This window comes from Mercenaria mercenaria, chromosome 15, assembly GCF_021730395.1.
Source record: "Mercenaria mercenaria strain notata chromosome 15, MADL_Memer_1, whole genome shotgun sequence".
NCBI classification, from domain to species: domain Eukaryota; kingdom Metazoa; phylum Mollusca; class Bivalvia; order Venerida; family Veneridae; genus Mercenaria; species Mercenaria mercenaria.
The window spans coordinates 43543514-43571170 of record NC_069375.1 but is presented as its reverse complement, the minus strand read 5'-3'; the positions used below and the strand labels follow the sequence as shown (position 1 = coordinate 43571170).

Below are 27657 nucleotides of genomic sequence, written 5' to 3'. Positions count from 1 at the left end.
CAGGAACTAAATCTAACTCGTTTACCCCTTTAATGTGACGATGAAATTAAAATAACTTCCCGCCAGATGAATCCAGTAACCACAGCAGAACATATTTAACCACAGATATTGTCAATTTCTGCGGAACTTTGTAATTAAACTGTGTGACAGCCTTTCATGTTATATTCTATAAATGTTAATCTATCAGTCATGTTACCGGTAACAAGATAAACATTTGTTCATTCATTTGCCAAATGGAGTTGAACTTATTTGGAGATAAGAATATTAGGTCAAGAAAAAATGTGGCAGAAATTCTACTTTATGTGTAGTTTGTCAATTCTTTTTACCTGTTATGGAGAAAAGTTATCGAGAGATGTCACAGGTATTTCATATGAAATTGTTGTTACTGAAATAATGAAATAAGCCTAAAAATAATTATTTATTATCTAACATCTCGTAACTTTAGGCTGGTGATTATAACTTTTCTGATTAAACTAGTTCCAACATAAAACATATTGTTGTGGAATAAGTAGTACGAAAGAAAATGTAACACAGAAAAAAAGCCCTTAAAAATATCATGTCACATTTTTGAGATCTACATCTAGAATTCTTCAGTAACATACATATGAGCCGTGCCATGGGAAAACCAACGTAGTGGCTTAACGACCAGCATGGATCCAGACCAGCCTGCGCATCCGCGCAGTCTGGTCAGGCTCCATGCTGTTCGCTTTAAAACCTATTGGAATTGGAGAAACTATTAGCGAACAGCATGGATCCTGATAAGACTGCGCGGATGCGCAGGCTGGTCTGGATCCATGCTTGTCGCATACCCACTATATTGGTTTTCCCATGGCGCGGCTCATATATGTATTTTGGTCGTTACTGTGTTCCATATGCTGTATTGTTCTACAACTGATAAACTGTAGCGTAAATGATTGCTTTTCATATCAGAAAAAATAGTATTTTAAGAATTCTAGCAAGTACTGGTAGGCCACGTTTGGTATTTTACAATCTTTTCAAGAAGCAGAAGAGCGTCAGCTGTAAAGTTCTCTAACCATCTTTATACAATAAGTACAGTCGAACCTCTGTAAAGTAACAAACTTTGGGAAATACAAGTATTGAATGTTATGTAGAGGTTATTGTTCTGGAGAGGTAAATCTAATTGTATATTTCAGCTTAGGGAAAATTTGATGATGTTGTTATGGAGAAGTGTTAAGAGACTTAAGAGAGGGCTGCGCTTGAGAGGTTGTACGGTATTTCTAAATCGGCCACATCGGAGATAAAATGGATTGAACACTAAACATGTGTATCGCAAAGTCAAAAACAAGGAATACAACACTCAAAGGCATTCACAAATAAATAAAAAATGTATTCATAATGTTACTGCAGATGGGTGGGTACTTGATAACACCAATATTAGCTCGGAATTCTTAAACACCTAAAGCAATTATTTATAAAAATGCTTGAACTCCTTATTTTGTATTGCATGCACGTGAATAAAGAAATTAAACTAATATTTCGTTTAATTGATTTTATTTTAGATAAATTCGCAGTTCTTTAGTTAAAGTCTAAAGTAAGTTGCCTTACGACAAGGCCTAATTTTCAGAGTTTGGCTAGGATTTCTATTGAGGACTTTTTTCCCTGTAATGCATAAGTAACTAAAGATTATAAAACATCAATAAAAACTTTATGTTGGAATTATTTTAAGGTTTAGACATTATTTCAAGTAATATAACCGGCCTACTTGTACTTGTTAGGTTTCGAAAGACACCCTTCTTGATTTAGATGTACATTCAGATGTAGATTTAGATGTGTGTTAAGATGTAGATTCAGACATAGATTCGCATAGCCCGCACGCCTAGCTCAGTAGGTAAGAACGTTGGTCTACGGATCGCGGGGTCGTGAGTTCGATCCTCGGGCGGGGCATATGTTTTCCGTGACTAGTTGATAAACTACATTGTGTCTGAAATCATTAGTCCTCCACCTCTGATTCATTTGGTGAAGTTGGCAGTTACTTGCGGAGAACAGGCATGTACTGGTACAGAATCAAGGAACACTGGTAAAGTTAACTGCCCGGCGTCAAATGGCTGAAATACTGTTGAAAAACGGCGTTAAACCCAAAACAAACAAACAAACAAAAGATGTACATACATATGTTGGTTCAAATGTAGATTCAGATGTAGATACAAATGTACTTTTATATGTTACAGTAGAATTGGAATCAGATGTTGATGCAGGCGTGGATTTTGATGTAGATTTAGATGCGGATTCAGAAATGCATACAAATGAAAAGGACTTGAAATAACGTTACTTTATAATACTTTGTGTATCAGAATATTTCTGTTTCAATGAGTTATAGAAATAGAGCGTTATTAATTGCTGAATAAAATCATACATTAATAGAATTATATGCGGTTCATGACAAAGGAAATATGTTTTGATATTTCATATATTGAAACACTGTTAACGCTATCCCATAACGCAACGAAGGCTGGTTTAAACAATAATGCGATATGTCTTATAAAAGTACCAATAGTTTGATAGGATTGTTAAATATAAATCAAAAATATCCAGTGAAATAAAACATTGTGTTGTAGTTTGTACGAATGGAGCTGTCAGTCTTGAAGGATCCTGTTATAAGTTTTATCAAGAAAAAAAGACATGGACAGAGGCGAATAGGTATTGTCATCAAGTGGATGGTGGACACCTTGCAATAGCTGATACCTCAGTTGTGTTCAATAAGATAAAATCTGTCACAATTCAACATAGTACGTTCGCATATGAAACCAATTTATTTGTAACTAGTATGCATTTCATTATTATCTAAAATTTCGAATGCAACTTCTTATTGCAAACTACTAGTATATTTATGAGCCGTGCCATGAGAAAACCAACATAGTGGGTTTGCGACCAGCATGGATCCAGACCAGCCTGCGCATCCGCGCAATCTGGACAGGATCCATGCTGTTCGCTTTTAAAGCCTACTACAATTAGAGAAACCATTAGCGAACAGCATGGATCCTGACTAGACTGCGCGGATGCGCAGGCTGGTCTGGATCCATGCTGGTCGCAAACCCACTATGTTGGTTTTCTCATATTTTTCACCTATTGCAAGGTGTCCACCATCCACTTGATGACAATACCTATTCGCCTCTGTCCATGTCTTTTTTTCTTGGCGCGGCTCATATATAGAAATTTAGCAAGTATATTTGAGATTGCTGCAGCAGTTATTATGCAATAAAGTTTTATACACATTCGTATGTAAAACGCATGGTCATAGCACACCTTTTGCTTAAATTTGTCTAAAATCTCATCTATGTCGTTCTTTTTTCCTAATATTAAACCGTTATGCATTTACTTCTTCGTCATCAAAGATTACAGAGACATACACTCCTAGTATTCCGCGTTAGCGAAAATAGTTCATAGAAAAGATTATGTAACTATTTGTATCTAGACTGCATACATCTTTTTTTTTTGTTTTCCTGACAACTTTTCGAGATTAAACTTGTTGAAAATTTAAAACATTATTAGTATTCAGTGATGATTGTATCACATCTGTTGTTGATGTTATTATCGTATACATACCAATGTTGTAAAATCACGACAACCGATTTTACTCCGTCTAAAAAGACCATCTGAAAATAGATGCAGACTACACTTGGTTAGGAGCTGGTGATGATGATCATAATGGAGTTTACCAATGGGTTAACGGGGCCCATTGTTGTCCCAATTGGTGGCACCCTGGAGAACCTAATAATGGCGGAGGTAATCAAAGATGCTTAAGCCTGTGGCGGGACAAGAAAGGTTTGGCAGGGTTTGACGACGGAACATGTGACACAAAAGCTGTATTTGTTTGTCAGTCTGAAGGTTTGTTAATTTTGGAAAGTCTCTAAACATTGCATTAAAATATCTTCAAATTTCTCACTTATGCAGTTTCGAGAGTAGTTAAAATATTTTGCATCATTTTTATATTAAACATGAATATAACAAGACGAATATTTTTTGGTAACGAAAAGAAAGAATAAATTCCATGCATCTTGTCTCCTGCAACACTTTATCAAATTATCTGCAGAGAAAACGCACAAAATGTAGTACACTTTATTAGTCGAACACTAAGCTCTGTGTGATTTGCAGTGGAAACAAAACCGGACAGGAAATTTGCGGGCGTAATTGTAAATCAGTCGAAAGATTATTTCTTCTGAAACAGAATGACATGAATTTACAAAGAATTGCATTACTTGTATCATAGCTCGGTGTTTTTTCTTATTAAATTTGGTGCAGATAATTTGTATACTCCGAGTACAGGGTGCGGTAACTAAAAGTGTGCAGGTATTTAATACCCGCACGCTAGTTACCGCACCGTTAGATAGGAAAATATGCCAGCGTGTCTGGAAAAGTAGACAGCAAAGTGTATTTTATTGATTTTTTGCTCTAGCATTGGTTTATTTTACCTGGGGTTTACACATTTGTAAAGCAAGGATTTTTAGTACTCACTGAACTGCTGTATATTGCAATGTGGACCGCCTACAACTACCATATATAGAGGGCTATGATACAAAACAGAAAGAACATTAAAACTCTCGGGTAAACAATTTATACTCGGGGGGCTACGCCCCCTCGTACAAATCGTTTACCCTCGAGTTTCAATGCTCTTTCTATTACTTATACAGTTAAACAGATGCCAAAGAGTAAACATGATCATTGTTTCATTTATATGACTATATTACCATTTCCAGGGTGCCCCACCATTCAAAACTGTCGGACACACACTTGCTTGCATAACCAGCTTTCGACATGCACAGAATGTGAACATGGTTATACACCTGTTGAAAATGGATCATTCTGTTTCGGTACAATATAAAATTATAGTACAAGACTTTCTCTATAAATGGGTTATGTGTAAGATGAAATACATTTTATAGATCCTTTGTGCTACTTTGTGCTAAGGTTCAGACCACTGTCATTGAGATTTATGCATCTTGCATAGTATGTGTCATGTAACAGCAACCACTTCTGAATGTTGCATTTTTTAATCATTTTCATGTTTTACCTTGATATTTGACTGAAAAAATGCATGATCACCATTAACAGTGATTCTTAGATCATGTTTTATCATTAAATTCATTTAGCTTATAATATATTTTTCATACTAGATATGACGTCATCAACACACCTGAAATGCTACCAATCTTGTCTTGCTGTTTTTACGGAAAGACAATCCTGGAGCAGTGCAAACGTAAGTTTTAAATAGAACCTCTGTAGAGCAACAACCTTTGGGAGATACAAATATTGATTGTTATGTAGAGGTTGTTGTTCTGGAGAAGTAAATTTTATAGTATATTTCACCTTAGGGAAATTTTGATGATGTTGTTATAGAGAGTTTTTTGCTAAAGAGAAGGCCGCTCTAGAGAGGTTATACTTTACACGTCAACGTTTTTCAAAAAAGTAAAAATTTGCTTCATTCAATACACATCTGTATTCACCAGCCACAAGTGGTGGTGGTTGTGGTGCAGGGGGTATAGGAATGGTTTCCGTTCATCCTTCCGTCCGTCCTTCTGTCGCCCGTCCGTAAAACTTTGTGTCCGCTCTTTATATTCTAAACACATTAAAGGATTTTCATGAAACACGGGTCAAATGATAACCTCATGAAGACGATGTGCAGAACTCATGTGTCAGCCATGACGGCCCAAGGTCAAGGTCACAACTCCCGGTAAAATGTCTGAGCCTTCCATTTATTGTCCGCTCTGCACCTCCTAACACCCCCCCCCCCCCCCCCCCCCCCCCCCACGAAGGATTTTCATGAAACTTGGGTCAAATGATAACCTCATCAAGACAATGTGCATAACTTAAAGTCAATCATGTTGGCTCAAGCTCAATGTCACAACACAAGGTCAAAAGTTCGAGCCTTAAATTTGTGTCTGCTCTTTATTTCCTTAACCCATTGAAGGATTTTCAAATTCACTGATGTCGTCCTACATGAATATATACTTAAGAACGTCAGTGCTTCCAACCAATACTATTTACCCATTTCACTATCCATAACACATCCAGGCGGGGGATATAGTTGTTTTTCAGACTGCCTTGTTATTATTACAACTTCATTAATTAGAAATTCACACTTTGTGAAACCATAATTGCTCCGACCTTTATACCGTACAGTAACACGAAAGTATTCTCATATAGGCAATTTTAGCCAAATACCGGGCACCGATAAAGCTGTTTTAAAGCCTAACGTCTTTAACACGTATGTTTCTATTTATCAGTGGATAGCCATAACTGTTTGGCGTTAAAAGGTTGTACTTAATATGCAGATTGAAAATATCAAAAACCAGCAGTTTCAATGCAAGAAAAGACTTTTCTCAGATTTTGTAATTTCAATAAAGGCACAAAAAGGCTACATGATAGGTAGCTATCTTAAAATACTGTCTAACCCTTAACAGGGACGTAGACACTTCCATGCGTGTTAAGCCACAAAGATTGTTAGTGGAAAACAAAAGAAACCCGGACCAAAATAAAAGAGAAAGAAAAATTTGTTAGTGATTTAAAAGATAATAACAGGGGAGAAATGCAAGTTTATGGTGAGAAGTGTTCAATGTTGCAAATAGCGACATTTAAGTGCTCAGAGTTTGAAGGAATGGAATGTCAGGTGGAAGAATATTCCATAGGATTATAGTCCTGGGTTAGAAATGTGTATCTGTAGTAGTCAGTGCTTGCAGAGATTAACCTGTAAGACAGTGGATGATAAAGGGTTAATTGCCTTGTTTGGAGGATGAAGTAATCTACCGTGGGGATTTGAGATTTTTATACATAAGAAAGAGTCGGGAGTCAATGCGCCGGAGATCTAGCCTGCGCCATTTAGACTGTTTAGTAGGTCAGCGACACTGGAAGAGCAGCCAAAAGTCAGATACAACCCAACGCGCTGCCGGTCTTCGGACGATTTCTGTTTGGTCTGTTCGGGTGATTTTTATTGACTTTTATCATTTTCGTATTAAAAATCTGTAACAAAAATTGAAAATTATACAAATTCGTAAGATATTAAAATATGAAAAGATAAATGTTAGATTGTGTGCATATGTTTTTCATGTTTCAGTCATACAATCACGGTCTGAGGTGAAGGTGGTGGAAGCTTTGCAATCTTGGATGTTGGCCTTTTGTACTGGATAATAATGTTGGTGTTTTGTAGATCTTGGTTTTTAAACTGATTCCTTCTTGATGATCAACCGAGGAAGCTTTGTTTCAAACACAGACCAATATACTTCTCTATTAATATACCTTTAGCTAAAATAACATTGAGTTTCTGTATTTTAAGGACATATGCAAATCGAGAGGTGGTCGATTATATGTTCCAACGACATCAAATGAAGACCAGTTTTTACGAAATTATCTTGATGCGGTTGTCGGTAAGTACTGACTTTAAAAATGTTTCTTGTCTTATCTTTGAAACTCCCTTTTGTACTGTGCAAAACTTTACAAAATTGGATCACCATTCAATGTTTGAGGGAACCATGCTAAACATTATTAAGAATTGATGTGGTTCAATTTGATGGCATTTTTATATGGCTGAGAGGGTAAATACCTCCGTATTACTGTATAAGATGCATTACACTGTAAGCTTTGTCCAAAATGTTGATGAGTAAAACATTTTATTATCTTAATAAATGACCTTTAGGTTTTGTGGCCATAAGCACTACTAGTATGTAAACTTTTGTTATTTAAAACACATTTTCGCGATTGTATAGGTTTTCTATACAGTTGAAACACGATATCTCGAATCTGCTTATCTCGAACTTCTGGCTATCTCAAAAACATTTTAAGTCCGCCCCGTTAATAAACGAGAACAAATCATCCTTTTAATTCGAAGTTTGGATATCTCGAAGTGAAACACTCGATCCCTTCTAAATGTAATACAAGTTTCAAACTGTTAGTTACCTATTTATTTTTGTAGTGATATGTACTGTGTAAATTTTGTCAAGTTGATATTTAAAGAGGTTTGAATACCTTTTCGAAAATATATTGATTTTGTGCACTTTTCGAATATAATACAAATATAAATCCGAATAAATGTCCACCGAATGTTATACACACTCTAAACGTATATGATACTACGGAAATTATGTGATAATTATGTGATTAGAATAATCATTCGGCAGGTAGTTTAGAAAGCTTTTTTACATAAATTTATTTACTGCATTTACTTCGAAAAATTTAAGCAACATTTAGCTATATATTTTTTTCATTTTCTTAAGAATTACTAGACATTTTATTTCCTAGATTCGGTTTACTTTCAGTACTAGGATAATTATGTTGGTAAAACAAAATCATGTAAATGCTCTCTTTCGAAAGGACTAGATAACAACGTTACATTGTTTTTATAGTCATTTTCCTCCCTCAAATATTGTATCCATCGCTTGTAAAATATGGAAACTCATTTGTATTTTTATGTCTTTTTATGCAGAGTGAATATGATGAGACGATGTCTTTTGTTGACATTAACTTAAATTATATATTGACAAAATAATTGTACTAAACTAACGCTAAATTTCAAGTTTTTTTTTAACTTATTGAAAACTAACATATGGCAATCTTACAGTTTTGAATCTCTCCTCATATCGTATTGGTTTTGCACTTGTTAGCTTCATAGAAGTATTTGTTATATAGATCTGGTAAAATGGAATGTTTTATTAACAACAAGTTTATATGTTTATTATAATCAGAAAAAGCACTCATGTGTTTAATTACTGCAAAGTGTTAAATTTTACATTCAAAGGCGAATAATTGTAATTACTCCATTAAATATTTCCCGAATGTCAGTCATTTAAAGATATCTCTCTGTCTCTCTCCCTTTCAGGGCATGTCGACCAGTTTTGGATTGGTGGAAAGTTGTTACAAACATTAAAGGCACAGTGGTTGAGTGAAGTTCCAAAGTCACTTGAGAGGTGAGACTTTAAAAAAAGTTATATCATAAAGAAAATGAGTTTTGTAAACTGTTAGTAAATTGTTATTTAAAAGCCTTGGCCAAAAATAATGCTTTTTTAACCCTGATTAATTAAACCCCAATACATATAATTATCATTTTTCTATTTTCTTTACTAGATGGGACAATATGCCTGCTAGTTTGAATGAAGACAAATGTATTGCTATGAAGTCATATGACAAATACCGACTTACAGCAGCTTCATGCGACCAGGCCTTCTCCTTTATCTGTCAAGAAAAGTAGATATATTTACAGTTTGTTGCATAATTGTATTATGTTTTACAGTATTAGACGTTGGAGCTTTTCTTTATGTTAAAATAATATGTATTTATAAAGTACCTGTTGCCTTGTTTGGCGAGCTGTTAAGTAATATTTATATGATAAAACTGCAAATTTCTTTTATGAAAAAGATAATAACAAATAGGTATAGTATCAGCATTAACGTTGTGTTTGGTTGAAATTTGTGATATTTCTTACCTTTTTATATTTTTCAGGACTTTATATAGTCCAAGTCCGGTTGGATGAATACTGTTTAGTTATGGTCTGACAATTTGTTGAAAATGAATATACGACTTAACTTTAAAATGAGCTGTAATTTGTAATTTATCTAAGGGAATGATTATGTTAGACAATAGATTTATGCGACCCGAAGATCTTCTAGATCGACACCTGTTATTTTCATTGCAAAAAAATTAGAGACATTGGCTTGGTTATAAATCTTAGAGAAAACTTAAGATGGAATTATCGGTATACTAAAAACATCGTAAATATTTATTCATAGAAAGCCAGAACTAAACAAAGTTTTGTGTTGCATATTTTCCTAGCAATAATTGAAATGTTTTAACGCTAAATTATTTCTTATCTTTCTGATCATCGAATTAATTTTTATAAAACACTGACACCTCTCCACATAGCCTCCACATAGCCCCCCATACCCTCTCCCCGAACATAAATTAATGGAACCGTCTGTCAGTCTTCTGTCCGTAAGTGTCCCCTTTGTATGTACACAGCTTAACTTTCAAATACAAAAGGAATATATTTACATTAAGGCTGATCACAACCAAAACAAATGTAAGCCTCCGATGGTCTGGTCACAAGAAGTCCAAATATAAATAGTGATATTTTTTTTCCTTTTCTAGTGCCTTTTCTCAAAGCAACGTCTTTACTTTTATTCCACCGCGTTTCAGTACGTATTACATTGCATTGTATCGAAATCGGCATGTTTCTATCACATGATAGTAAAAAAAATAGGAAAGAGGCGAATAGTAGTAAATTCAGCGGGTTGTATTTTAACGAACTGTAGTTTTCTTATATAAAAGTTAACAACCCCTTTTCTTTTTGTTTTTCTAAAGTAGCGATATAGTTCTTTATGGGAATATAAGTCTCTGAAAATCTGATATGCTAGAAAATGTCGTAAGACCGTTATGCAGTAAGTGGATTTTATATGAAATAGAGAACAACAAGATTTAGTGGTGTTCAGCCTTAACGGATAGGAGTGCAGAGCACTAAAACCATAAATCTAACATTGATATTTTTATTTAAGCACCGTTTCCTACTTCCATTAGTTCCACGCTTTGTCCGCAGCAGAACATAAGACGAATTGTACAAGGCATTGACTTAAAACTCCATTTCCTTCTTGTACTGTACTTGTCTGAGCATTCAAGCTTAGAATATAGATTGATTGCGATAAGGAGCAGTAATGAGCGCAATACATAATTCTATCTTTAGAATTTTTGAGATTTTCGCAGTTTCATTTATCCAAATAATATTTTGATAAATACTTGAAGACATTTTTGCTTTGAGTGAATATAGAACATATCACATCGAGAAGCAAATGATAATAGATACGGATAGATTTCTTGGAAGCACAGAGCACCACAAACACAGTCACAGAGCCATGCATTTGCAAAATAGGCCTTCAAAAAAAGAAGCTGTAACGAAAACATATTATAGACGGGTTGCTTCAAAAAATCCAAAAAGTACATTCTGATTCCATGCCAAATATAGAACAAGTGAGAGGAAGAGGCAGGGGTAAAAAGGGGGATGTGAACGGGAAGTGGAATCATGGAATAAGGATGAATATTCAGAAGGGAATGCTACGTTCCATAATCACAGTTACCCAACAAAGTAAACCACGGCAGCGCAGACACTCACGTAAAAAAGAAAATAAAACACACGCACACGCATACGTATACGCAAACGCATGCACGCACATACACACAGGCATAACTAACTCACATAGATAAACAAACAGACAAGAATAAATAACAACACTGTAAGACACCGCCCAAGACACACGGACACACAAGCACTATCGCGCACACAAATTAAGTTGAATAAAGACTACAAGACTACAAGACATTTTGATATTTTCACTTATCTTCTGGAAATAGACACACGCGATCGAAAATTATGTTAGACGTCTTCTGACGTTACAAAGACGCACACGACATATCGTTCCATTTTATTTTATTATTTGCAGCATAACGTTTTACAACTCTTGTCGAGAAATGTTATTTAAATCAAGAAAAACAATATGAAGAACAAAGCCGAAAGCGCCATTACAGTTTCCGCCTCTTTAATGCAAGATATTGATGCACAAAGAACATGTAGATCGTTAAAGTTTTATCACTCATAGTGATTGACCTGGGTTATTTTTCACTAATAAAACATTATTTCATCTGGTGGCAATAAAATATTACAGTGTGCAAGAACCATTACTGTCAAACAATACATTTTTATTATCTTTCTTACTACAACAATTTTGAATTTTACATTTCCCCATGAAAATATTCACCATTACTGAGCGAACTAAGGCGTTGATCCTTACCTTGATAAATTTCTATGATGGACTTGTCCATCTTCCAATTAGGACAGTACCATTACTGTTAAAAGGGGTGCATAACAAAAAGATATTGACTGAATAGCGAATAGTGCAGGTCATGATCAGATTGCACGGATGTGCAGGCTGATCATGGTCTACACTTGCCGCAAAGGCAGAATCTATCATGTCAAGCATGGTATGGGTTAATCGTTAAATACTTTTTGAATGAAGGAAGATTAAATGGTAACGGATTTGTAACTATTCAAATCCTGGAAAAGTCGGTTATATTCAAATCAACCGTGTAACGCTTGAGCATAATATTTACTTGAAAGGGAAATACAGTTTCAGGTGGTATTTATATATTTCCACAGTTTGTGTGTAAAACAAATTTAAATAAAGGCATTGTTTGGTGTATAACTTAGGACCACTGATCACAGTTACTAAAAAGTAAATATGATTTCTAATCGACAATTTTGGCAGTTACTTACGGAGAACAGGTTTGTACTGGTACAGAATCCAGGAATACTGGTTAGGTTAACTGCCCGCCGTTACATGACTGAAATACTGTTGAAAAACGGCGTTAAACCCAAAACAAAAAAAATCTAAGGAATGGAGATCATTTTGCAGAATTTGTGTAACAAGTTTAAACACACAATGTTGTTATATGCAAATAATATTGGTTACAGTCGTGACACCGTAAAATTTACAACTTTGAGTCGATATTTACGTTGCAAAGTACCTGCATTCGTAGGTGACTCATTTATTTATTGAGGTAACGCAATAATTCCCTTATATCACAGTCTGTCCGGAATATTTTTGGTAACGCATCATTATACCGAAATATCTGAATGTGTATTTATCTTGTGTCGTAATTAAGCTTCGATGAAAGGTAATTCATGATATGCAAAATTTTAACATTTGACTTTTGTAGACGCATTCAATGGAATTTGAATGGCATGGATTTAAGAAGAAGCTTCACATGTACACGTGTCACTGGCCATGCTTCAAATGTCACAAAAATGCCACGTTAGATCAGATTTGGTGAATAATGATAAAAGTACAGAAAATTCGCGTATAAAAAATAAAAATTTGACATAAATGGAATTTGCGATTTTAATTTTCTTGACTGTACAAATAGGAAACATTGATCAAAGCTATAAGAAACGATTACTAACACTTACAAATTAAAACCCCTTGCAAACGAGAACATGTAATTATGTATCAGAAATGCCCGTTTTGGCACTATATTTAACGTACTGGCGCTTCCCAATTCAATGTGTGATTTCAAAAGTCTTACGATCGGTGCAAAGTGTATGTGCCCAGCTACAGTATGATACCTTTCTATCATATTTCTGCCGATCCGAAGGCCCATGAGAACCTTATTATACAAGCACGGATTGAATTGAACAAGATAAAATATGAGCACCCGAGACAGTGGCTTCGTATTATTATGTCGTAATTTGATACCAAGGAGAAAGAATAAGGGCTAAAATGGTCCTCTAGTTTGTGAAACTGTGTTTTTCTAAGAAAGAACCTATAATTGCTGGAACAAAGAATTTGCATACTGGATGTGACATTGCGGGATCAAATATGTAAGATTCCTTATTATGGCAAAAATATTCAATTACTAATGAGAATGAGATTATTATGATAAGTTTCAACAAGATAATTTTTTCTTTTGTAGAATTTTACGAGAGAGATGTTTGGAAACTGCGATTTTGAAGGGATTGTCTGTTAACTTCGTTTGGGTGATACTGCTTGTTTGATTGTAGTTGTTGCATACGTATCGATCTGTTGAAAGTTATACTGGTTGAATTTTATGTGATGAATGTCAGATGATAGCGCAGCATTCAAATTTTGGTCGGATATAAAGGTGTTATATGTTGTTTCTTTGACTTTTCTGATTGTTGTTTTGACATTTTTCGTGCTGATTCTGGATGAGTTCTTTAACTTTGCAGTTACGATATTTTAGTACTTTGACCAACTGGGATCTTTACTTAAAGTTTCGCCGGTGTATCATATTCATTGTATTAAGTTGATAATAATGTTATGAAATAACTGTAATTGTAAATATTTGTTTTTTGTTTCTTCACGTAGTCTCTAGTACCCGGATTGAACTTCATTGACAAGTCATTTTCCTGTGTTTCTAGGAAATGGAGATCATTTTGCAGAATTTGTATAACAAGTTAGGATATCCGCATAAGACACACAATGGTGTTATATGAAAATAATCTACTGATACTTTTAATGGAGTCGGTAAATGGTTAAGGTGTATTAGGAAGAGACAGAGGCCTATTGCTTAACCCTTAGGAACTGCAGCGAGAACAGGTAGAGTGCATGAAGGAAAGCCGTCAACAACGACACTTTGGGACCTGCCTTTGAGCAATGACTTTGTGCTCTCTGATGCTCACGGATGGACTCCCAATAGAGCTTATGTATTATCAACATTTTCAAAAGCGTCAGCAAAATGCTCTATCGTAATTTTCAGTGAACTGTCCATTCTCTAGATTCTCGAAGACCTCTTGTGTAAAAGTTAATAATTTTGTTTTCCAGATAAGCTCTGAACTGAAACAATATTGGTTATGACTGAAGAGATAATTTCTGTCAAACTAGGACGTGATGTTAGAAACTAAAATATGTTTAAAAATTTCACAGGCAATGCATGTTAAGGATATAGGCATATAACTGCTAGTGTCGGATTTTTGGCCTTCCTTGTATACTGGATTGAAGCAACTGCTTTCTTTCATCTACTAGCACTTGACCACTTTAAGCGATAGTTTGAATATATCTTTTTATGACTAGAGCTGTACATTGGTGAATTTCCTTGAGTAGTCTTGCAGAGGCTTTATTAGGATTTCATCCCTTCATTCAATAACTTAACCATGCTATTTCCTTCTATTGTTCCTTAAGATGGGATTACGCACTTTGTTCTAGATAACATGAAATTTACCCAAAGATAAATGAAGTCGGAGGGAGAGAAGACCCGGGGATGGGGTTTAATATTGATATATCGCAATGTAAGTAAATCGTTTGTTTGTCTTCTAGGACCATCCAAGTCTTGATTGCAAATAAAAATTCCATGTTCCGAATGCTGGTAAAAAGCCGTTATTTTCTATGCTCGTATGTCTATAATTATTTATTAGAAATGCCCGTTTTGGCACTTTATTAATCGTACTGCTGCTCCCCAATTCAATGTGTCATTTCAAAAGTCATACTATCGGTGCAAAGTGTATTTGCCCAGCTACAGTATGATTCCATCCTGTCCTATTTCTGCCGATCACAACTCCCCGAAAAAATTGGAGCACCCGAAACAGTGACTTTGTATTGTCATGTCGTAATTTAATACCAAGCAGATCGAATTAGGGCTAAATGTGGTCCTCTAGTTTGTGAAACTGTATTATTTAAAGAACGTATACTAGTAGTTGTTGGAATAAAGAGTTTGCATACTGGATGGGACATTGCGGGATCAGATATATTAGATTCATTATGGCAAATATATTAAATTCCTTTTGGGTCTGATATTATTATGTTAAAATTCAACAAGATAATACTTTATTTCATAAAATATTATGAAAGAGAGAGGTTTGAAAACTGCGATATTGAAGGGTTCGCCAGTTAAGTTCTTTTGTGTGATACTGCTTGTTTGATTATAGTTATCCATACAAGTCGATCTGCTGATAGTTATACTAGTTGAATTTTATGTGATGAATGTCAGATGGTAGCGCAGCATTCAAGTTTTGGTCGGACATAAAGGTGTTATATGCTGTTTCGTAGACTTTTCTGATTGTTGTTTTAACATTTCTCTTGCTGATTCTTTGTGAGTTCTTTACTTTAGCAGTTATAATATTTTTGTGCTTTGATCGACTGAGATATATACATAAAATTGCGTCGATGTATTTTGTTCATTGCATTAACTTATTAATTATGTTAAGAAATAACCATGTTACTGTAAGTACTTGTTTTCTGTTTCTTTCAGTAGTCTCTAGTACCAAATATTTATCTGGGTTGAACTTTATTGACCAGTCCTTTTCCTATGTTTTAAGGGAATGGAGATCGTTTTGCAGAATTTGTGCATAAGACACACAATGGTGTTTTTATACAAATAATCTACTGGTACTTTAAATGGAGTCGGTAAATGGTTAAGGTAAAACAGGAAGTGGCAGGGCCTATTTCTGAACCCTGAGGAACTGCAGCGAGAACAGGTAGGGTGCATGACGGACAGCGGTCAACAACGACTCTTGGGATCTGTCTTTGAGCAATGACTTTGTGCTCTGTGATGCTAACAAATGGTCTCCCAATGGAGTTTATGTATCATTATATGGTGGTCAACATTTTGAAAGCGTTAGCAAAGTGCATTACCATAATTGTCAGTGTGCTGGCCATTCTCTAGATCCTCAAAGACCTTTTTTGTAAAAGTTATAAATTTTGATTCACAGATAAGATCTGAACTGAAATAATATTGGTTATGACTGAACAGATCATTTCTGTCAAACTAGGACGTGATGTTAGAAACTAAAATATGTTTAAAAATTTCACAGGCAATGCATGTTAAGGATATATCCCAGTGCTGATTGCAAAGAAATATTCCGTGTCCCGAATTCGGGTAAAGACCGTTATCCCCTATGCACACAATACACTTTTATTTGAAGTCAACGGATTAAAATCACCAGTAAGGTGAAATGAAGAGAGAGAAAATCCCCAATATACTTCTTTGTGATTGAAAGTGAAATGTTTTCATAATTGACCTTTAGCCTGCTTAATTTCTAAAATGGACTGGCCCATCATTTAATTTGGGCTAGTACACGGATGTGCAGGCTGAGCTTGGTCTGCACTGGTCGCAAAGGCAAAATCACATGCCGCCAGCAGGTTAAAGGTTAATATTGCATATTTTCTTGCTTTATTAGAGCTTCATACAGATAGCAATTTCTATCATGAGATAGCTAGGTATGTATCACGATAATATTGTAAACGTTACAAGAAATTTGTGCATTTTTCTCTGAAAACATATTCAGAAAACATCGTTTTATCAAAATAAATATTTGAGGAATCGCGTTAGCTACCACGCTATATCATGGCACATATATGACACCAGAGCTTTTCAAGGAAAAAATGTTAGACAACTACTATGGTGGCATATTTCTGCCAGGAGATATCTAGGTAGCTATTGCGATACTTAAAAATTTCATCTTGATAAACCGAAGTTGTCTGAAAAGATTATATAAAGAGTCGAAGATTTTCAGGAAACATTATTGCAATAGTTAACATTATTATCTCGATAACATTTATGTATGTGCCCACAACTGCTATCTACTAGTTAGATACAATGGAGTTATTTCGATATTATCAGAAATTATCTTGATATTTCCAACTTTTCTGATTTTTTTTTCCCTCAATAGCCTAATGATTTCCTGGAAATAAAAAGCATAGTCTAGGAAAACAATATATTGCGATTATGATTTCAGAAAAATACAAAACTTTGCTGGAAAGTTTAAAACATTATCGTGATAGCTACCCAGCATTTCGTTGCAGTTTCAAGCCTTAATGCAAAATTTTGCGCTAGAAATGTTTCAGGAAATAAAAAAAAAGATATATCTAGAATATGTTATTTATTGGTAAAATGTTTTCAGAAAAATGAACACAGGATATATAAACACTGCAGCGGCTGGGAAATAACTTGAATTATTGCGTTGCGATTCTACGTAACCACATCGGTCATGATTACAATCACGGAAGAGGTGGTTGAAATCATTTGTCAGACTGCCTATTGCAAACTATGTTATTTTCATGATTATCGTTAACAGTAGTAATAATAGTAATGACAATAATGATATTATAGATAATATTATCATTATTATTATATTTTTCAAATTGAAAATGCATTACTATTTTCTGCTCGAATAATTGCAGAAAATGGTAACCGATATTAAAGGAATAATTATGAAAACTATTTAGCAACTACGTATGGTACATATTTGAATATTGATTTTCCAAGGTAAAATATAAGAATTGAAGATCTTGATGCTGGGCAGAAATTACCTGCTGATCTGTTAACGTCTTAAGAGACAAACATTATTTCTGTATTTGACAAAAGTAATAATAAAGGATAATCTATTGAACTGATATTTTATACAATATGAGAATACTTCTATTGAATAGAAAAGTCATTAAACAACATATGATAGTGTAAATGAGTTCTTTTTTGTATGTACTTCTCTTTCAGTAAGCGTGTTTTACGTACATTTAAATACAAAAATATTAATATTTATATATTTCCAATGTTATGATTATATTTTTTGTTTGTTTATTTGTCTCGAGTACTCCAACGAGTAAAATAATAAATGTTTTTTATAAAAAAAGAAAAAAAAAAAAAAACAACAACAACTAAAACAACAAAGAATCAGGGTAATTGAAGAAAATGATATCCCCTGCTAACGGTATTAGTCCAAAATTAGATTGAACTATTTAAGTCCTAATGTTGGAAAAGCTAAATGGATACAATGTAATTCATTTTCAGAGGTGGACTTTCAAAACAGCGCAAATCAGTCATCCTTATGAACGTCAGCGCCCTCTAAGGTATAATAATGTAATGTAAATGATGCGGGCAAGTAGAAGTGCCGACCGCGTATCGTATAAACATTCTTAAATACAATAGTTTTCTGTCTGATAAAATTTGCGTTTGTCTTCAGCATAACATTTTAATGCAATGAACCCAGCCTTATATTGTTACGAAATGCCCCCAGCGTAACATTCTATTCCAATGCCCTCAGCGTAACATTTTAATGCAATACCCACATCCGACAAAGTAATATCTACAAGAAATGCACAAGCAAATACATTAAAAACTTTGAAACTTCTTTTTAGCCTTGTTATATATGCGATTCGATATTTTCAAAAAATTGTCTGTCAAAATCTGACCAGAACAACGAGAGACAAAAGACTATCACCTAGAGTTTAAATGTACGTAGAGCAATAACTGTACAATGTCATGTAGCCTACATGTATTTGGATATCATTTAGAATGATCGTTACGGAATTGAACGGTTAATATATTTTGTTTGGTTTATAGTAATTCCACCGAAGGTACGAAAGACGTGCTGCTGTTTTTTTTTTCTAATACAAGAATCATATCAGATAGAAGTGTCCAGAATTTATATCATCGACACTTAGTAACGTTATTTTACTATTTTTTCAACTGAGCATTTTTGTTAAAAACACTTTTCACTAATACAAATCAAAAGCAAATAAATGGAAAGATATGAATAAAAATATATACAAACACGAATGTACATCAGTGAAAATGTACTTGCGATTAAACGAATTGTTTCAATATTCAAGTAGCTTTGCTGAGTTTAACCGTTATCCTGCTAAATTTGTATAATGGGCTGGTCTTTCATTCAATTTGAGCAGTACTATTTGTTATTCGAAGGGGTGTTCACTAAATATTTACTGACTGAATAGCGAACAGTACAGATAATTTTGGTCAGCACTGGTCGCAAAGGCAGAAACAGCCGCCAGCAGGCTAAAGGTTAATAGAATAATAGAAAACCTAGCCAGTTTAAAAATACCTCATATAAAACTGCATATTTGACTGGATATGGCGACCTTGGAGGCAGTATTATCAACATATACACATTGAACGTTTGCCAAGAAAATAAGTAAAAAATACTATGTGATGCATTAATTAAAATACAACATCATTACAAAACAGGGTTAATATTTATGTGTAATTAGTTGTGTTATTTTTAAGACATTTGCTTCTATTTATCGTACTTGGAAGTTTTAATCTGATAGTGAAATAAAACGAAAATGGTTACATAATCTCACTAATATCCTATACGAAGATCTATCAGATTTATTATCGTCAACAGGTACCATGTTATTATTGTTAACGAAGTGTTTCAATGAATAATTAAAGTGAAGAATTGAAAGGGAATTTTGCTCTTGGCTTTTAATCTGATGACGAAATCTATCAATTATACTGTAAACCTAGAATTGTTTTCGCGCTTCTTAAATTAGCGCCTTTCGCGGGTAGTATATTTCCGTGAAATTTAATAGCCGCGAAAAACTCTGTTCTAACAAAAACGCGAAAGATTCTAGCTTCATCTTATATAGATCGCTATAAAATGGTTCTGTGCTTACACATACCTGGATATTAATAATTTATATTCTAGTACCGTAATTGAATAACATGAGTGCACAAATCCACATTATTTCAATTGATTAACAATATATTTATTTATGAAGCAACAGCACTTTCAATCGATCCGTAAGGCAAACAGAGGATGAAAACAAAAACAATATGCATCTATCGAACGACATATATATGCAATGTGCAGTCGGCAGCCAATACGATATATTATTTGTAAGTAAAATATTGTGTTTGTTTCTGCTAAGTGTGATTAATCGCCCATTTAAATGGCAAACAAATGACAGTGCAATAACAGCAATTTACTGACTGTCAATAATTGGAGGTGTGAATAACCGTTTATATGGATGAAAAGGATTAGGGTGCATTTATAATTGAACGGTAAACTGAATGTTTTCGAGAATACTATAAATGCAACTATGCAGTGATACTTACCTTATTATACTAAATATGTTCACTTGCGACTTCATATTCGCGGTATTCGCGATGGATATGATTCCGCGAAGATTTGTATCCGCGAAAATGTTCATGTTTTGAAAAACGCGAAATATAGTATCCGCGAACATTTCTAGGTTTACAGTATAGCATATGTTCCGATGAGATGTCTGTGGGCAAAGATGTCAATCAGACAATTGCGTTAGAGAGTTCAATGAAGTCAATACATATAATCAGTAGTAATAACTGTTAGTGACGTTCAGTTGCAATCAAAACTATTTTATGCCGACTGAAAAATTGATAGAACCAAAACATGAATATGCTGAATAAGCTACTGGTTGTGTTGTTTGTATCCAAAATAGCACCATCATGTAGTACTAACATAACCATTGGGCTTTTGTTGGAAAGATCAGTGGATGCAGACTTTCCTTTTTCTATTAACCGTACATATGGACTTATAAGTGTTGCTATTAATCATACGCGGACTCTTATGACGAACGTAAAGTTTGACTATATCATAATGCCAGTTGACGTCTCCACTTGTACTGCTATGGAGTGGGGAGCAGCATTTTCTGAGATGTATTGCGCATACAAACCTCACGTTCTTATAGGACCAGGTGAATATCACATTTTTTCAATAACATTTGATGCATCTTAATTAAAATCAAGATTTTTTTCTAGTTTGACATTTAAACAATTTGATATTCCTTTTTTTACATTGTTAACAGGTTGTTCGGTTTCCGTCGAACCAGTGTCTCGAATGGCAGTGTCATGGAACATTCCACACATTACTTATAGTGGTTCCGATGAGTTACTTAGCAACAAACAAGTGTTCTCTATGCTGACCAGAACTGGTTTGACCGTAAACGCGCATACGGATGTATACATTCATCTAATAACAGAATATGGATGGACAAATGTTGCAATTATTTACGATAAATCTAGGGTTGTACACAATATGATGGGGAACAACATGCAGGTAATGTCTTCTTTTAGATTTTATAAGATATTTCATTCCATTTAATATCTTATAAGTCTAAAGTCATTTCATTACACAAGTAACGAGAGCTGTTTTTAAGACATATTTGCCCCCTTGGTGGCATGTTATTATGTAAGCTGTGACCTTAACATTTGTCCAAACAAACTAGAAAACATCAGGGGTCATCTCCTAAAAGGATTGACAGCCAAAACATCATTAACCGTTAGCTTGCTAAATTTCTAAAAATGGGCAAAAGGTACAGAAATGGCTACAATGCATGACTTTCCGAAGAAGTTCAAGGATGTCATGCCTCTCTTGTCAATAAATAAAGTATGAAGCAAATATAGAAAAGAAGAAAATACATTCTCTTCCAAATTATTTTGTAAGTACACTGGTTTAAAGACAATCACCAAAATAGCAGTCCAGAAATTTAATACATTTAAAAATGTCATTCATATTTCGTGTTATTTTAGCTATCACTCAAACACGGAAATCTGTGCTACTTTACATAGAAGTTTTGTTCCACGATTTGAAAATCTTGGGATAACCTTTCAAAACACATCTCTCCCCACACGATCTCATTTACAAATCGTGGGAGAAATGAAATTTCAATATCCGGGCATAATCTGAAGACACCTATTGAGAGACAGACAAACTAAATGTTACTGTGGTGCAAGTTAATTCTTGGGGATATAGAAAAGAGAATCGTTAAAGGGACACTCAGTTGTTATTGTTCATCTATAGAATTCAATCTAAATTTAATCAAGCATGTCAGTAGATATTTCTGAAACATCTATTCCACAATACACGACCATATAGCACCATCACCAAAAATTGATGATAAGGAAAAGAGCTATTGACATTTCCGTGGTGCAGCTATCAATAGTTTCAAACTGTAAATGTTTACATTCTGTATTGTATTTTTATTGACAAAAATATTTCAAAACTCGGAGAATGATGTGCCGTGTAAGAGCACTTTTACTACAAGATGACTGTAATTTCATTAAGATATTATAAAAATTGTGAAGGATAATTTATCGAACTAATCTCTCTGTATTCCAGCTGTAATTTGATGCATAGACACACTATATGAAAATTATCGCGCATGCAAATGGTCTCAATATGTATGATACTTACACAGGCAAAACAGTAGCAGTTATAAAATCTCCCTACAAACTTACACGTCTACCTTGGTTAAGATCTGAACAAACCGAACATTTTATTTCTCATATAACGAACAGATCTCCAATCAATAAAACTCGCAGAAAAGACAACAGTTCGTAGCTTAGCATTTCCGAAATAAAGTGTCCACCACATTATATTTCCTATGGCCATTTTCCCACGAGACATGTATCGTTATACATATCTAACCTGCTGAACACCATCTGCATTGAATCATTTTATTACATCTAGAAACAACATACATGTAACATCAGCATGTGGAATTTTCCTGGCTAAAATAACAGAAACTCAATTTTTACATTTTCTTTTTCAAATATTTCCAGAACATCTATTAATATTTCTGAAATGTTTTTCTGTTAAAACGACTTATCGGCCTAATTAATGACAGAGTGTTGACGTGCACCAAATTAATACAATTAAGTGTCACATTCCTCCATTTCCAAATATTTCTAAGTACTTCCCCATATAATTCATTGTCATGATTAGAATCGCCTCATATCTTAAAGTGTTTCTTGATTTGAAAGTGACTGACTTGTCAAAAGTTTTGTTTTATTTCTAATATGATTTTAGTTTTATGACCTATTTTTTGATCGGTGAACATATTATACCCTTTTTGAGTGACGGTATTTTGGAGGAGTATGTGCACCTGTTGTAGAACTTGCCTTCAGTGGGATAATTGTTTACATTTAAATCAATCCCATCGGAGAAAAAGGCTTGGCAAGATATTGTTCTTCTTTTGAGTTGTTATTAGAGGTCCACTTTCCCCTTTTCGCTTGAAACTGTCCATCTGCAACGGATATACAGTCAGTGTCTGCGTAATACTTGAATATATAGAAGTTTTATAATATGATTAGAAATTCAATCATCATTCACACACATGCTTCTCTTAAATCTACAATACATTTAACACATTAATGTAAAATGTTTAGTTTATGTGGGTTTTCAAGATACTTATCACTTCACAGCAAACAGTTTCTATTAGAGTGATTTTCTCTAGAGGAATTGCAAATTAAATCTGATTCAGTAAAAAGCAAATAGCTATCTAATAATTCGCTTGTTAATAATTAAGGAAAAACTTTTCAAAGACATTTGGCCATCGTGATAATTTAAGGGCAGATTGTTAAATTGAAATACATTTGATTTTGCGCACAAGTATTGTTGAACATTCGCGATAATCAATGTAAAAATCCCCCAAGCTCCCTAGCAGCGGTAGCTTGGACAACAATATGCATTTCCACTACTGTCTATAAACAGGCTCAACAAAAGCGGGTCTGCAACATTTTCATTTTTGTAGTGTTTGGCGATCTGTTAAGTTTCCAGGTTTCTTTCTATTTAACCGATGTACTAGGATGAATTGAATGTACCCAATATTATAAATGACAAGAAAAAAAAATTAACACGGATTTTAATACTTTTTACGACCGAAACAAATCACTTAACCACTGCTAATATTATTGATAATTAAAACCTGTAAAAAGTATGTTTGGGTAAACTCAGTATTTAATACCCCAGTCACACAAACGGCGTGGATAGCTACGTCTAGTCACGGATAGAAACGTAGTAATCCGTATCGACCCGTACCTGAGCCGCACGGATTTGTACGGACTGATACGGATTGGTACGGATTACTACGTTAAGGTACGGTTCAGGTACGGATCGATACGGATTACTACGTTTCTTTCCGTAGCTAGACGTAGCTATCCGCGCCGTATGTGTGACTGTGGTATTAAGGTAATGAAATGTGCAACACCTCTCACGACCTACACCATTTGCAGCATAAGTGACGTTACCGATAACGAAATTGATATAGAACCATTTGAACGTAACCCTAGCCAACTTGTTAGATTTATAATAAAATCTCAAAGACATCGTCATTTAGTAGTAATACATACATTTTATATCAAAAGTACTATTTTATAATACTTAATGTCATTCTGTGGTTTGAAATCTGACTATATAAGTATCACATAAAATGATATATAAACATAAAACATTATGTAAAATTCAAAGCTCTGACGCTTGAAACTAATTTTCCCAACATTCTGTAAGTGCTGTATGATTTATTATCAATCACTTTTTAAATGATCCATTACTATGTGCTTAGTGACCTTTCATATTTACCGAAGAAATGATAAATGTTACAGAATTAACATCGTAAAAAATGATTTATACAACATTTAGATTACTGGTTAATATCATTATTCAAAATTAAAACAAATTCTTTGTTTCCTTTGAAGTATAATGACGTTCAAAATTGATCTTTCAGATAGCCGCTTATGTTAAAAGCAACGAATATGGTATTAATTTCACTAATGTAAAAGTATTGTTCATGCATTTTCAGAATGCCTATTACTACATGGCAAACACAAATTCTATTAGCGGGTTATCTCCGGAGGAATAGCGAATTAAATCTGATTCAATAAAACGCAGACAGCATTTAATTTCTCACTTGGATTATTTAGGAACTGTCTAAGTGATATTTGACTATCGTGTCTGTAATAAAAGAGACAAGGGAACGATAATAAATGGCAGATAGTTAAAATCTGAATACATCTGATTGCGCCCAAGTATTGCTCATTTAACTTAACTTACAAAGGTTTGTTAAGGGTTTTTCAGACATGGCAATAAATGGCTTTACTTGGAAAATGTGTTTGAGAGTATAATTATTCGCAGCCTTGTTTGGGAAATCTTTTGGGATTTCCATTATCTGTAATTTGGTTTACGACCGAAGTCCAAGAATTAGTTTATTCAAATATTCAACAAACTGTTGCTGCTATATATATTTATGCGCTTATCCAAAAGGATCCTTTTGACAACCCTGTACTTGTAAACGGCTAACATCCACAAAACATACATCAAATTATTTAGTGTATAAAGACAAAAGTTTGTCATAGTAAGGGTTCGGTCGGACATCCTCCCAGTGTGAAATTGGCTGGACCCGCGCATAATATTTATTCTGAAAGTGTACCGCAAGTATGCATCACATTTTCTAAATTAAGTATGATAGAATAATGTTATATATAGGACAAATATTCAATGCAATATTTCTTGAAATAACGATTCATTATTGGTAATCAGAATCGCGCAGTATATGAAAACCTGCACTATTGCATACATGTTTGTTTAGTTTTCGGCTTAATGCCCTTTCCCAACGGTATTTCAGTTAATATGTTACTAACATTTTCTACTTAAAGATATATGATACACTAATTTTATATTTTCAATGATGTAAAATAAGTGTGTATGGTCTGTGTAAAAATATTCACTTAATGCATGTAAAGCTAAACACTGTGTAAATGTTCATTACTATTAATGTTTATTTATTTTACGTCAAATCCCACTTTAAAAAAAAAAGTAAAGGTAGATTGACGGGAAGCAGGCACCCCAAACACAGCCGTACAGCCATGCATCACAAAGTAGGCCCACAACAACAAAAAGTGAGATAGAGATATATAGAGAGAGGTGAGGGGTAAGGGGCAGATAAAAGGGCCGAGTGTTGGTGGGGGGGGGGGGGGGGGGGGGGGGTGGAAATGGAGCAATGTTGAATATTCAACAGGGAAAGCCACGTTCTTTACACACAGTCCCCAAACACCCCAAACACCGTACACAACAGCAGCGCATACACGTACGTCACAAAAAATGCGCACAATTATAGTACTTTTAGAAACGGATGAATATCATATATAAGGATACAGAGTTGTAGATGTTTTTAACTAGAAAGTAGTTAAAATATGAAACGATTTCTTTTAAGGGGTACGAGCTGTTCTCTCCTCAAAATGTGTGTCACTATTTTGAAAAATGTAGCCATCTAATGTTGTTTTTTTTTTACTTTTCAAAAATGGCCTGAAGTTTTTAAATCAGAAAATACATATAATGCATATATTATAATGTCATTGTTTGACGGTGTTGAAATGTTGACATGCAATCTACAACGTAAAGAGAAAGCTTTTAATAATTATGTTTTGTAAGATATTGCCAAAATAGGAAATGGCGGATTATTTGTATTGCTCAGTATATTAAGTTAAGTGAAATATTATTGATGTGGATGTTCTGCATTTGAATTTAATTTATTAAATAATTATTCTCTAAATATATACTATTTAGTAAAAGTTTTTGCATTTGGTATATTTTAATAATATTAATTGGTTTTTTACATTGTTCTGTACAATACGGAGATATATTTGGACGAGTACCCACCTGAGAAAAAGATATGGGACGGGCCGCTAACTTAAAGTATGAGTCCAAATATATCTCGTATTGTACAGTACAATGTTAAATAATCTTTTTATTCTATATCAATTTTATTTTAGTTTAAATTAGAAATAATTCACTGAAACTTGTATTTCTGCCTTTTCTGTATTTTCAAGACGTATATTAATCAAACTCTATACATAGAGCGCCTACTTCACATGATTTACATTCGGAACAATTTCACGCGTTTCGGGCTTTATCGTATGTTTAACATGGGACTGTTGAACCGTCCAAATACGGAAAAATACAGGGTTTTCTTTTACGCACGTGCGTCCAGTATGGTAATATATTGTACGGTCACGTGTTGCAAATAAACGTTAACGATTGGATAAATAAAACTGATATAGATTAAGAACAGGTATTTGTTTTTTCTTTAAAGGAAACATTTGAACAAAAGACCCCATTTATCAAATCCTGTGCGGTTTCATTTAATCCAAATGCTGCTGTACAGAGAAAAGAATTAGAAAGAGCATTCAAGAAAGCTGCAAAACAGGCTAGAGGTAAATGACTATGATACACAAGTTCGTAACAAAACTTTACAGTAAACGTTTTATTATGATTTTTCGCATTGCTCTATATTGTAATCTATATCTACGTATTTATCATTATAGACTGGGAAGTATATTTTGATTTTGTGTTTAAATCCGTCACAATCCAATTCATTACAGTTCTGACATGTATGGAATGTTAATGGCTAAAATAAAGGCTTGCACACAATAACACTTTTTTTTTTTCAAAACGATTAACACATTGATGATTTTGTATGCAGTTGTGTTAAAGCTTGTAACTTCGAATTGTATTAGATCCTATTTTATCCTGTGTGTTGCGTTCTGTTCATCAAACGAACATTTAACACATAATCGTCACAGTCTGGTTTCAAAATGTTT

At 34.0% G+C, this 27657-nt stretch overlaps 2 protein-coding genes across 2 annotated transcripts in view; both read left to right on the top strand.

Moving 5' to 3' along the window:
• Positions 1-228: 228 nt before the first annotated feature.
• LOC123561604 (macrophage mannose receptor 1-like) lies at positions 229-9538 on the top strand. The gene is made up of 9 exons (XM_045354094.2): positions 229-361; positions 2577-2747; positions 3625-3846; positions 4716-4829; positions 5133-5215; positions 7289-7379; positions 8828-8915; positions 9073-9192; positions 9448-9538. The coding sequence occupies exons 1-9, from the start codon at positions 280-282 to the stop codon at positions 9476-9478; spliced, it is 1002 nt and encodes a 333-aa protein (XP_045210029.2). The 5' UTR covers positions 229-279; the 3' UTR covers positions 9479-9538.
• Positions 9539-19253: 9715 nt separating this feature from the next.
• LOC123560333 (atrial natriuretic peptide receptor 1-like) overlaps positions 19254-27657 on the top strand; it is a 28533-nt gene continuing 20129 nt past the window's right edge. Inside the window, exons 1-3 of the mRNA XM_053525119.1 lie at positions 19254-20975; positions 21087-21337; positions 27150-27270. Of these exons, the coding sequence (XP_053381094.1) occupies positions 20672-20975; positions 21087-21337; positions 27150-27270 (676 nt within the window). The 5' untranslated portion in view covers positions 19254-20671. The remainder of the gene's footprint in view (positions 20976-21086; positions 21338-27149; positions 27271-27657) is intronic.

Bases quoted from the DNA above. Each gene is read 5' to 3' on its own strand.
- LOC123561604 (XM_045354094.2), top strand. From the start codon at position 280: ATGTGGCAGAAATTCTACTTTATGTGTAGTTTGTCAATTCTTTTTACC. The intron at 362-2,576 runs GTATTTCATATG...ATTGTGTTGTAG, and splicing joins GTTATCGAGAGATGTCACAG to TTTGTACGAATGGAGCTGTC. The intron at 8,916-9,072 runs GTGAGACTTTAA...TTTCTTTACTAG, and splicing joins GTTCCAAAGTCACTTGAGAG to ATGGGACAATATGCCTGCTA.